This window comes from Micromys minutus (assembly GCF_963924665.1).
Source record: "Micromys minutus genome assembly, chromosome: 25".
Lineage (NCBI taxonomy): Eukaryota > Metazoa > Chordata > Mammalia > Rodentia > Muridae > Micromys > Micromys minutus.
Window position 1 is genome coordinate 21,741,815 of NC_137960.1, and position 13,267 is coordinate 21,755,081.

Genomic DNA, 13,267 nt, shown 5'->3' on the forward strand with positions numbered 1-13,267 from the left:
GCTGTGGGAGGTGACAGGACTCCAAAACTGTGTTTACTGAGACGACTTTTAACAGAGGCTCACACTAGTGCCCAAGAAGCTTGGCTCTGAAGCCCAGAAGAAAGAAGAAATCTTGAACAAGTAGAGCAGGGGCCATTCCCTGAGAGTGGCAGCAGTTTGGACATGTCTGAACCCTCTGGGGAAACGGCTCAAACGTTGTGTATGATAGAGTCTAATGTAGCTCAGGCTTGCTCAAATTCAATGATTGTAGCTCAGGCTGGCCTCCCTGCCTCCCCTGCCCTGGGATTACAGGTGTATGCCACTATGCCTGGCCTCATACGCATTTCCTATTTGCAAGTATTCAACTTATCACAACTACCTGGTTTGGAAAGAAATCAGGACAATTCTAAAAACAATTTTAACGTGGGAAAATAGGGTCATAGTGCTAATAACAGACTTCTAACATACTTCATGCTTCTACCATATTTCAGAAAATAGGTTTGACAGACATAGGGAAAAAAAGTCAAGTGCATGCCTTTAAGCCTGGAACTTGGGAGGCAGAGTCTACACTGTGAGACCCTATCTTAAATAAATAAATAATCTCAAGAAGCAACTCTGCTTTTGAGATGAATTTTTAAAGAGGTTTATTCATGGGCTGGAGAGATGGCTCGGCAGTTAACAGCACTGACTGCTCTTCCAGAGGCCCTCAATTCAATTCCCAGCAACCACATGGTGGCTCACCACCATCTGTAAAGGAATCTGATGTCCTCATCTGGTGTGTCTGAAGACAGTGACAGTGTATTCATATAAATTTAAAAAAAAAAAAAGGTTTATTCATTTGTGCATACCTACGTAAGTCTATGGGGTGGGATCCTGGAACTGGGATGGGTGGTGAGCTACTGTGTGTATTGGAAGTGAACTTGGGTCCTGCAGAAGCACAAACACTCTTCACTACTGAGCCAACTCCTGAGTCTAGAGTTATTACTTATTTTTATTTATAAATAAAATAAACTGGCTCTTCTCCAAAGGGGCATCCAGAGGCCAGATTCGAGGTGTGGGAAGCCATGGCGGGGGGGGGGGGGTTGTACACAGGAGAGTGGAGGACAGGTGACAGGATTATACAGTCCTGCTCATGAGACAATGTCAGCTAGACCTACACATAACGAGCTGTAATGAGAATCTCACTCCAGGAATTTAGGATTCCGTGTGACTTTTGTCTCTGGCGCTGATTTCCAGTTACAATCACAAATAACAGCATCCCAGAGTACACATAGAACTTAAGGACTATGTGAGTTCTCTAGAGTGTCCCCACCATGTGTGAGTGAGTGTGTGTGTGTGTGTGTGTGTGTGTGTGTATGTGTGTGTGTGTGTGTTTGGGGGTGTGTCTGTGTGTGTGTGTCTATGTGTGTCTATGTGTGTGTGTCTGTGTGTGTGTTATGGTGCGGTGGATGCTGACAGCATTCATGCTTATAGCAGAAAAGAATCACAAACAGCAAGTGCTCAGAAAGCCAGCATCCATTGCTGGGTACTGTACCTCTTCGATCAGCTTTGTGTTTGACTTTTCTAACGAGTCCACTCTTGAATGGAGGCTGCTGACTGTGCTGCTGGAATTGGCAATGAAAAGAAACTCATTCAACATCACACAAGCTCACAAAGGCCAGGACAGCACACTGCCCCAGACACACCGTTTTTGGCATGGACCGATGACCCAGAACAAACTTTTAGAGGGGAACAATTTCATTAACCTGGTTAACTTGAGCTGGGCTATAACAGCAACAAAGGCCACAGCAAAACAATCAACATTTGTATTTAGATTTCTCTTGGACTGACTCAGCCCAGGGCCTAGAGCACGTAAGGCATCTCCATCTACAGTAGAGATAAATCAGCAGCCTTTGTGCCTTTTTGTTTTAGCTTTGGGGTCTTTTCTTTTTGTTGTTTTTTTGTTTTTTGGTTTTTTTTTTTTGTTTTGTTTTGTTTTGTTTTAAGGCGGGGCCTTATTTAGGCCATGCTGGTATCAAATTGACTAATGGAACCTTGAACATCTGACCCCCCCCCCCATCTACTTCCCAGTACTGGGATTACAGGCATGGGACACAGCTCTTGCTGTGTATTATTAATTTCTGTTCTGCATCTAGCCAGCCCCTCAAGTGCCTCTCAAAAATCCTTAGCAATCAATGATGCTAAGCAGAAAAAAATACAGATTATGCTGGAAACAAAGCAAACCCCGCAATGAGATTTAGTTTAATAAGGTGCCCATAATACTTACTTGAGTTGTCTGTTTAGTTCTTCAACATAATTCTTTTGGTCTAAAATGGCAGCAATTTGAACATTCCTATGATGGGAGGAAAAAGGAGCTTAAAATACACCTAAATCTGGAAACTTGTAAAAATCACCACAGTAATAAAATATGGTTTGGCTTTTAAAACAGTGAACTGAGGACTAGGAACCCCACTGAGCAACCTACTTGCTAATAAGTCATTAAACATTTTAAACTTAGAGCCAATCAGATAATAAGCCACCACTGGCACAAAATAGTTAACTAAGGTGTCTCAGGGAGGACAGATGTGACCAAGACTCCTACTGTGGACCAAAGTCAACCTCTTCTAAGGGACTTTCTTTGTCTGCTCTGTAGAAGCTTTTAAAGAAAGTAAAACTACAAGCCAGGGCTCCAGGGAAGGAGGACCAGAGACCACACCATGAACAGACAGCTCAAGTTCATTCACAGATAGCTACATAACTCCGAAATGAGGAGGAGGACGTACCTTTCTTTGTTTCCAATCTCTTCTTCATTTTTTAAATACATCGAGAAATCAATCACTCCAACCTGAAGTTAATAAACCCATTTTTATTTAAAGAGAAGTACTGGTCAGCAGGTATGGTGTGAGGGGTTGTCTTGTCAGTTTTCACTGGCTTGAGGGATGAGAGGTCAGGGAAGCCTGCCTCTGAGGCTGAGGGGGTGCTTCAGGGAAGCCTGCCTTTGGGGTTGAAGCGGGTGCTTCTGGGGATGTTTAGGTCCTGATAGCTCTGAGCTAAGGGATGGTTTGTCCTTTATTTAAATCCTGAACAGACTACAAGGAGCTAGGAAAACTGTAGCAGCCGGAACCTGGCCAGAGGAAGCCACTGCTGAGGCCAGGCCCCTAAAGGACACATCTAGGCCCTGGGCCTTGCCTGCTATACTTCTGGCCACCCTTTCTGCCTATTGCTCCCTCCACACCACAGGCCCACAGCCTAAGCCAGTGGGCCAGGAACCTCTAAAACCATAAGCCCAAATAAACTTTCCCTCGTTTGTGGTGGTCTGACTGGCAAGTGGCCCCCATAGGCTCCTGTATTTTAACACTTGGTCCGCAGCTGGTGTCACTGTTGGCAGAGCTTAAGGGACCTCCTTCCAGCCTCGGTAAGCTTCCAGGGTTTACAGCCACACTCCATTTCTTGCTCCTGTGGGCATGCTATGCCTTCCCCACCATTAAGGACTCTAGCCCTCTGCAGCTGTGAGCCAGAACAAACTGTACGTTGCTTTGGGGACTGGCACTTCATCCTAACAGGAAAGTAATACTTAAGCTGTTTCTATCTGCTGTTTGTCTGACAACATGCAACTGACTTTTGCTCAAGTGACTAACAGCCCTGTATACAACTTGGAGCTACAAGGATCCAGGGAGAACGATGCGCAAGGGAGACCCAGGCCAGCATTGCCCACAACCACTCACCTGGGAGTCCAGGTCCTCTCCCTTCACACACAGATTGGCATCAATTACGTTGAGGCCGACCAGCAGCCCGACAATCACGGCTCCTTCCTCTTCCATCATCAGCGCGTGGTACTCATAGAACTCACTGAGGCATGGAATAGACACCTTCATCACAAGCCTGACTCTCACGCTCAACTTTGAAACCTTAACACCAACCTCACTTCCCGCCTTACAGACTCGAAACTACCTAAGTTGCTCTAAATTTCATCCTCAACACTTAACCTGTCAAAAGGCCCAGATGTCCAGATAGAAAACAAAAGGACTGAAAGAGGTAGAGACACTTTGAGGGAAAAACCACAATCAAAAGAAAAAGGGTAATGCTCAGCAAGAAAGCTTGTGCCTTGAATCCCCAGGAGGCTGAGACAGGAGGATGCCTATGAGTTCAATGCTAGCCTGAATTACATAGTAAGTTCCAGGCATGCCTGGGCAGAAAGTTAAACCATGGCTTTTTTTTTTTTTTTTTAAGTTATTTTATCATTTACACATGTTTTGCCTACATGTATCTAGATAATGCCACATTCATACAGTACCCACAGAGGCCATAAGAAGGCATCCGATTCCCTGTAACTGGAGTTACAGCTGTGAGCTGCCACTGTGGGTGATGGGAACTGAACCCAGGTTTTCTAGATGAGCCTCCAGTGCTCTTAGCTGCTGAGCCGTCTCTCCAACTTGTGGACCATGTCTAAGAGTCAGAGAGAATGGGGGTGACCCAGAGGCCTGGGAGACTGGGTTCTCAGGACTCCGTGACTGCTGTTGACCTGAGACTATAACACTTGTAACTACAGCTGACATTTCAGTTCCCAGACTCATTAAGACCGTTGGGATAGTCGGCACTAGGAGGCAGAAGCAGGCAGATCTCTTTAGTTAGAGGCTAGCCTGGTCTAAATAGCAAATTCCAAGGCAGCTAGGGCAAGTAGCCATACCCTGTCACAAATAGATTTTATATGCTTGAACATTTTGCTTGCGTACACGTACGTGCACCAGCATAGTGCCCTCAAAGGCCAGAAAAAAGCGTAGCATCCCCCAGAATTAGATGGTTGTGACCCGCTACGAATGCACTGGCAGCTGAACGCTGGCTCTCTGTAAGAACAGAAGTGCTCTTAACTACTCAGCCATCTCTCCAGCTCCCTATGCATTCTTAATGGGTAGGTGCTCATCAACTAAGGACACATGGACAAGTACACTCTAAACATGTCCAAGCAAGAGACTTGGTCCCCAGGTCCTCTGGCACTGACAGTAGTCCTGGGACTTGAGAGGCAGAGACAGGAGAGCAAGTAATCAGGGTCATCCTTGGCTACGCAGCAAGTTCAAGACCAGTCTGAGCTATCTGAAACCCTGGCCGAGAGGGAGGGAGGGGAAGAGAGAGACTTGCAAAGTGAACAGTCAAAAATGGAAGTTGCCAGTGTTTCTCTAATTAGGAAATGCTCAGGTGCCTTTAAGTATGATGTGCACACCTAGGCTTTAATTGGTTCTCAGAACGATGCTGAGGGCGGCCAGTCCTTCGACTAGGCCCACAGTCCTGTCACAAATGCAAAAGGCTGAGATGTCAAGTAAAACCAAACAGAACATTATTCCTGAAGTAGCAGAGGGGCGGGCCAAGAGAAGCCAGGCCGCTGCGGTGCTGACAGCTGTCTCCAATGTTTGATTTTCAGTTAATAGTGCACACGGTACAGCTGAAGCATTCAGTAAAGACCTTAAAAAGAAACCTTCAGTCGGACCCCCAAGTCCCAGTGCAAATTTGTATCCACAAAATAATAATTCGGAGGTTACCCCGTGCTCCGAGATAAAGACCTGACACGATCTCTCAGGCTGGTTGCTCACTGGTAGCTTGTGACCCTCCGATCCTTGGCCTCACCTGCTGCTCCTTTGATTTTACTGAGTTTCATACATCTTTCCTCACTTCTTTCTGGGTGACAACATATAAATGTAATAAAAAATGAACATGACCTAATGATACTGACCTTAGGAGCTCCCTCTGGATAATTAGGCAACGCAGGTAATCGGCCATTTTTTTCTGCATGAGAGCTAATCGAAGCCACGCTCTAGCACGGCCCAGGGGAGTCCTAGAGAGAAGAGCCATTGGGTTATTACAAGACAACCTTAGTGCTAAACTTCAATGGCCACTGTTCACCTTTAGAACTAAATGCCAATGTCGGGGGTGGGGGGGAGCCAGTTTGGGGGAGAGTGTGCATATGCACCTGTGCTCTTGACCAAGAGGACACATCTGGAAACCAAAGATTGTCTTTAAAATGACTTTCCTCTATCGCTTCTCCATTTTATTTTTGGACATGGTCTCTCACTGAACCTAAACTGTCCTGCCCAGTGATGCCTGTCTGCCTCCTCACCCAGGGCACCTAGTTTTCACTTGGGTTCTGAGGGTACAAACTCGGGACTTCATGCCTCTGCCGTTGAGCAATTCACCCACTGAGCGACCTCCATGGGACTTACGCTAGTTTTAAATTTTATGTGTATATATGCATCAATATGCACATGGTGCCTGAAGAGGCCAAAAGAGGACACTGGATCCCCTGGAACTGGACAAGGTATAAAAAGCTGTGAGCTGGCAGATGGGTGCTGGGAAATCAAACTCTTGTCCTGCCGACGAGCTGAGCCCAATTCTTCCTCTGGGTGGCGTTTTGTTTTGTGGTTTTATTTGTTTTTTATGTATATAGGTGTTTGCTTAAATGTATGCCTGTGTATCACGCAGGTGCAGTACCAGCCCACCGAGGTGAGCAATGGGTGTCAGGTGCCCTAGGACCAGAGATGCAGATGGTTGTGAGCCACCATGTGGGTGCTGGGAATCAAACACAGGTTCTCTGGAGGAGCAGCCAGTGTGCTCTTAACCACTGAGCCATCTCTCCAGGCCCAAGTTATTAAGTACGGCTGTAAGCTTTGGAAGAAAAAAATGCTCTAGAATATCATAGTGGGCTGAGCCTTCACACCTACACCATGGCACATGTGTCAGTAAAGAAACACACACATACTCTTGAACATGTGTGCACATACACACATGCAGACATAAATGGGATTTAAAAAAAAAAAAGCTACACCATCTTACTCCTAAGGATTAAGGGCTGTTGAGACAAGCCTGATGCCCCGAGTTACTGCCTCAGATCCCACCATGTAAGGAGAAGGCTGATCCTGAAAGTCCTCTGACCTCCACATGAATGCTATAGCATCCATATGCCCTCTCACCCCACATACACATCCTACATATGTGGCATTCACGAGAGTGCGCACACACACACACACAAAAAAAAAAAAAAAACAAAACAAAATACAAGTTTAAAAAATGGAGGAGCAAGGTGTAGTGACATCTTTAATCCCAGCACTCTGGAGGCAGAGACAGGGGAATGTCTGTGAGTTCGGGGCCAGCCTGGTCTACAATGTAAATTCCAGGGCAGTCATAAGTAGTGAAACCCTGTCTCAAAAAAGACAAAAACAATTTGCTAACTTGAAAAATTTTCCCCCGTTTATGATTTCTGAGCTTGAGGGTTTCTAGTTGCTGTTGTCCAGCTTCTCTGAGGGAAACAGTGTGAGGTGAGCTCTAACAGTGAGCAGGGCTTTAGTAAGAGAAAGCGGAAGCGGGGCTCAGGCTGAGAGGGTGACGAAGCAGCCTGTGAGCATCCAGAGATGGGCAAATGTCCCTTCGGGAACAATCGAACGTACTTACTTAAGACCAGGCAAATCCCGGACACTTGCTCCGATTTCCTCTGCTTCTGGGTACAGCTTCTCCACCAGTTCCAGAGGGCCCCAAATAGTTTTGTTATAACTCAAAAATGATTTTCTCACTGGGGGAAAAACATATAACACATAATTCAACTCACGAAATGGGAGTACAACATCTTTAAATATCTAGTTACAGATGTGGCAAGTCGACCCAGCAGCTAACAGTGTCCCCTCGGCATGAGCCTGAGTCAACCCCAGCACTCACATGGCATGGGTGTGGTGTGTGCCTGGAACCCCAACACTGAAAGGGGGAGAAGGGTAGCCCAGGGCTTGCTGGCGAGCCTGCCCAAGTGAAACTGTGAGTTTCCAGTTCAATGAGAGAGCCTGACTCAAGACAGGACAGAGGGCAATGGAAAAACTCACTCTCCTGCTCTGGCCATTGCATATGCTTGTAAATATCACACACACACACACACATGCGTGCATGTGCACACACATACACACAAACTCACTCACACACTCTCTCTGTCTCTGTCTCTCTCTGTCTCTCTCTTTCTCTCTCTCTCTCTCTCTCTCTCTGTCTCTCTCTAATGCTCGCTCACATATAATCTGTTTTATGAGAGGCTGGGGCAAGAAGATCAGAAGTTTAAGGCCTGCCTACGGAACTTAGTGACCTCCTGTCTCAATAGAAAGGAAAGACGGTGGGGCTGGAGTGGTGGCTCAGAGGTTAAGAGCAGACTGCTCTTCCAAAGGTCCTAAGTTCAATTTCCAGCAGCCACATGATGAGATCTGGTGCCCTTTTCTGACATGCAGACAAAATATGGTATATATAATAAATAAATCTTTAAAAAAAAAAAAAAAAGAGCATTTGCCTAGCATGCACCAGGTTCTAGGTTTAGTCCCTAGGACCACTAAAAATAAGTAAATGCATACATACATTATATGTACACACATACATCTTGGCTGTTCTTTTGTGTCAGGAACATCATTCTTAACAAATACGAAAATAAAAACATCTTCACAAGTCTGTTAAGTAAATCCAGCACAGAGCCAGAAATAGGGCACACCTGGGTGGCCTCGGCGAAAGCGTCACAAGTTAAAGCCTCCATGGACCACGGAGAAAGTTGAGGATCAGCTGGCAAACTGCACTATCTTGTCTCAAAACTTATAAGCAATAAGAGCCCTGAAGGGGCAAGAGACACAGTTCAGAGGCAGAACACTAACTTGGGATGCACAAGGCCCTCGTACGGAAATAAAGAAAAGCACCATGAAAGCATTTTCCTAGTAAATACAATTGGAACTTTTATTAGGCTGGGGATATAGTTCCCTTGATAGACTGCTCGCCTACCAAGCAGGAAGCCCTGGGTTTAAACCCAGCACCACACGAACAACTGGGCACCACAGCCTGTGTCTGTCATCGGAGGGGGAAGTGGAAACAGCAGGGTCCAGAGTTCAAGGTTAGTGAGTGAAACGGCATGCACCTTTAACCCCAGCACCTCTCTGAGCCCTCTGTGAGATCGAGGCCAGCCTCGTCTACGCAGACAGTTCCAGGACAGCCAGGGCTACACAGAGAGACCCTGTCTCAAAAAGTAGGAAAAAAAAAATCACTTCAAGGTCATGCTAAATTAACAGCAAGTTTGCTACTTGAGAGACCCTGACTCAAACTGCTCTTCTGAGAACAAGGGCTTGGTTCCAAACAGCAGCTCTCCAGGGCATCTAATGCCCTCTTCTGGTATCCTTGGAAACTGCATGTAGACAGTACATAGACAAAACACAGACACACACACACCTTTATTTTTTCTTAATAATCAGGCCTTCTGCAGATAAAATGTGGCTGTCATAGGCACTGCCCAAGCAAAGGCAGCCACCAAGAGCAACCTTACTGTGGGGGGAAATCTCAGAAGTTAAATATCTTGACAGTGATGCAGTAAAGATAAGCCTGTGAGGGGGGGGGGGATGGCTCCGTGGTTAAGAGCACTGACTGCTCTTCCAGAGGTCCCGAGTTCAATTCCCAGCAACCACATGGTGGCTCACAACCATCTGTAGTGAGACCCAATGCCCTCTTCTGGTGTGTCAGAACACAACAACAATGTACTCACATATATAAAATAAATAAATCTTTAAAAAAAAAAAAAGCTTCTGACTACGATACCTAATTCACTGTGGTTATAAAATACAGGATAATACATCCTGAAAACAATTCAGAGTTCAACAATTCTGGGCCATGATCATCAAATTCCAGTTCAGCAATTTAGGGGAAAAGAAAGACTTTTACCACTGCCATTTTAAAAAGTAAGTAAGGGAGCGGGCTGGAGAGATGGCTTCTGGGTAAAGGCACCCTCTGCAAGCCCGACACCAGAATTTGATCCTCAGAACACACAATGGAAGCACAGACCAGATTCCTACAAGGTGTTCTCTCACACCTACACACACACACACACACACACACACACACACGTACTCACACAATAAAAGTACCTATGAGCTGGACTGGCGAAGTGGCCCAGGGGTAGAGGGAATATACTGTTCTCCTAGAGGACCTTACCCAGAGCCCATCTGTAACGCCAGCTCCAAGGGATCAAAGGCCTTAGGCTTGCCATGGTCTACACTCATAAACCCACACCCACACTCACATAATTAAAAACTAAATTTAAAAATCCTTTGTGAAAGTATCTGTGGGCTGGGCAGGTGGCTTAGCAGCGACAGGCCCTCCCGTTACTCCGCTCCTCCGGAGTTTAGAACTCAGTTCCCAGCATTCAGGTCAGGAGGCTCCCATCTGTCTCTAACTCCTGCTCCAGAGGACCAGACACCCTCTTCTGGCACCCTTGGGTAACTGAACACATAAGGCACAGAGATGCATCATACACACAAAAATAGTTAAAGTTTCGGGGGTGGGGCTGGAGATTTAGCTCAGTAAAGAGTACACGTTGCTCCAGTAAAGGACCCGCACTCAGTTCAGAGCACCCATGTCATGGAGCTCAAGGTTTCCATGGTCATCCGCACGCACGCACGCACGCACGCACGCACGCACACACACACACGCACGCACGCACACACCTTCACACAGTTTAATTTTTTGAGACAGGGTCTGACTCTGTAGCTCTGACACATAATTTAAAACATTAAATCTTTTCTTAGGTATCTAGAAGCTGGACCTGGTGATGTCCATCTGTGATCCCAGCTACTGGGGAAGCTGAGACAGGAAGATTTCGTCACACTAAGTATAGGACAGTCACAGCAATACAAAACGTCTCCGCTCAAGCACCAGAGGAAAGCACTTTGGACAGACAATATCAAGAGAGGGCAATCATGACAAGCAAAGGCTCCTACCCACTGCTAGCTGGTATGCTAACTATGCCCCCATAAGCCTCCATTGTCTCTAACATCTAAAGAAATCTTAAGATGGCGCTAGTGGCCTACACCTTTGATCCCAGGACTCTGGGGGCAGAGGAAGGCGGATCTCTGTGAGTTGGAGCCCGGCCTGGTCTACAGAGATACAGTACAGCCCAGACTACAAAGAGACCCTGTCGATCTTTGGGGGAGGAGGGTGCACAGAAAGCAATCCTAGAACATGTGCCCAGACATATATCCCCAAGATGATCTTCCAGCACTAGGTAATGTAGAAAATGTTAGGAACAGTCTGGGCTCATATGGGATGGGTTCTTCTCGGAGGTGGCTGAAGATGATTAGCTACTCCTAGTGCTCCTGCCTCCGCCTCCCAAGTGCTGGAATTACAAACACCATGGCCACCATGGCCAGTTTAGATGGAGGTCAAAGCCAACGTGCTAAGCACACACTCCCATCAGCTGAGCACACCCCGATTGGGTGTACAACTCTTTCCTAGGCTACTACACAGACACTGACCACACAAGTAAGAGATCAAAGCTGCACCCAAACCCCGTGTATATTTACCTGTATATACAGATTGATGGATGGATGAACGGATGGACGGATGGACAGATGGATGGACGGATGGATAATTTTTTTAAACAAGTCCTCACTATGTCATCCTAGCTGGCCAAGCACTCTCTGTGTAGACCAGGCTAGCCTCAAACTCGGTGACTTGCCTGCCTCTGCCTTCCTGGTGCTGGGATTAAAGTTGTACCACCACAGACACTCCACCTAACACAGGCTGGCCTCACACTTTCTCTGTAGCTGAAGATGGCCTTAAATATCTGAACTTCCTGTCTGCACCTTTGTGGGTGCTGTGATTACAGGCCTGTGTTCCCATGCCTGACTTAATTGTTATTTTAAGTAAGAAAATTATTATTATCCAGTATATATTTAAACACTGAATACTACCCAGCCAGGTGTGTCATCTTATCTTGGGATGTGGATGCAAGAAAGGCCAGACATTAGCTTTGGGAGCCATCCTCAAGAGCCATTCACCCTGTGTTTTGAGGGAGGATCTCCCCAGAGCACCAAAGAATGGCCAGCTAAGCAAGCTGAACTCCAGGGATCCTCCTGCCTCCACCTCCCCAGGTGGGCACTAAGGATCAAAGTAAGTCCCCATACTGGGCCATCTCCCCAGCCACCATCCTGTGTTTCATTCCAATCATAGCTGAGTTGCACGATTTTTTGAGAAACTCTCTGGCCTCTGCCCAGGGGAGGCGCCTACCACTTCAGTCCTTGGGAAACTGAGGCAGGGCTACATGGCATGTACCAGGCCAGTCTGGGACATTTGCCAATTCCTTGTCTCAAAACAAACTACCGCCCAAGCATGATGGGTCTGGATAACCTCAGTAGACAGAGGCAAGCGGACTTCTGGGAGCTGGAAGCCAGCTTGGTCTACACAGTGAGTTCCAGGCTAGCCAGGGCTACACAGAGAGCCTCAAACCCCAGATTTTCTGTGTATCAGCCTCTGAAGTGACCTGCATAGCAGAGGGTCATCTTGTCCCAGATCATTTCTGTTTCTACAGGAACCTGGTTCAGAGGACACTTCTCCATGTATGTTCCTATGCATGGAGACATTTCTATGTTGGTGACATACTTTGACGTACTTCTTCATCAGAGTTCAAACTATCAGTGAGCTCGTGCCAGAATCCCCTCTCAATTTCAGCTTCCAAGCAATCTAAAGCCACTGAGATGGCTCAGTGGAAAAAGGCACTTGCCTCCTGCAAGTTGTCCTTTGACCTTTATGTTCGTGTGTGTGTGTGTGTGTGTGTGTGTGTGTGTAAATAAATGATTTTTTTCAATTACCCAAGAAAATAAAGGGTAAATGTGTAAAAAACATGTAATCAGGTCAAGCATGTTGACACCCACCTCTGATCTCAGAACCTCCTCAGAGGAGGAGGCAGACAGGTCTCTGTGAGTTCGAGGCCAGCTATATCTCAAAAGACTATTCAAAAAAGAACGAAAGAGTAATCAAGTATGTTTTTCACCAATTATTTTAAAACTTTTTTTTGTAGTGCATGATGGTGCACACCTTTAAAAACACGATTTCTCTACCACACTGAGGGTGAAAATCGAGGGGTTGGAAGGCAGACCGACTGACATACCTTTCAGGCCGTGTTTCAGACAATGTTCCATTACCACAAAGAACTGCTGGAGTGGGGGGTAGTCAGAGTCCAGGGTGCGGCCAAAGCTCAGGGCGGATTCAATGAGCCCTTTGATGCTCAGTTTCGCCATGTTTAACAAATTGGCTCTCTCCACAGCCGTGGGGTCTTTTGTAGCTGAAAAATGCAAGAAAGCCCAACATCATTCCCAGGACGGGACAACCGTGGCAAGCCCACAAATCTGTCCTTCCCCATGGAAGTCAACACCATTTGCTTTCCTGTGGTTGGCAACTGGAGATCTCCTCAGGCCAAGAGCCACAACACGACCTCCTCCTCCCTCACGAGCCACTGCACACTGCGGCCAGGCTTGAATCATCCTCA

General features: G+C 46.6%; 1 protein-coding gene across 1 annotated transcript in view; it reads right to left on the minus strand.

Moving 5' to 3' along the window:
• RUFY2 (RUN and FYVE domain containing 2) overlaps positions 1 to 13,267 on the minus strand; it is a 33,540-nt gene that overhangs the window by 16,464 nt on the left and 3,809 nt on the right. Inside the window, exons 2-8 of the mRNA XM_080937866.1 lie at positions 12,890 to 13,063; positions 7,396 to 7,513; positions 5,684 to 5,785; positions 3,684 to 3,807; positions 2,742 to 2,803; positions 2,246 to 2,311; positions 1,514 to 1,583 (exon numbers count right to left, since the gene is read on the minus strand). Coding sequence (XP_080793992.1) covers positions 1,514 to 1,583; positions 2,246 to 2,311; positions 2,742 to 2,803; positions 3,684 to 3,807; positions 5,684 to 5,785; positions 7,396 to 7,513; positions 12,890 to 13,063 — 716 coding nt within the window. The remainder of the gene's footprint in view (positions 1 to 1,513; positions 1,584 to 2,245; positions 2,312 to 2,741; positions 2,804 to 3,683; positions 3,808 to 5,683; positions 5,786 to 7,395; positions 7,514 to 12,889; positions 13,064 to 13,267) is intronic.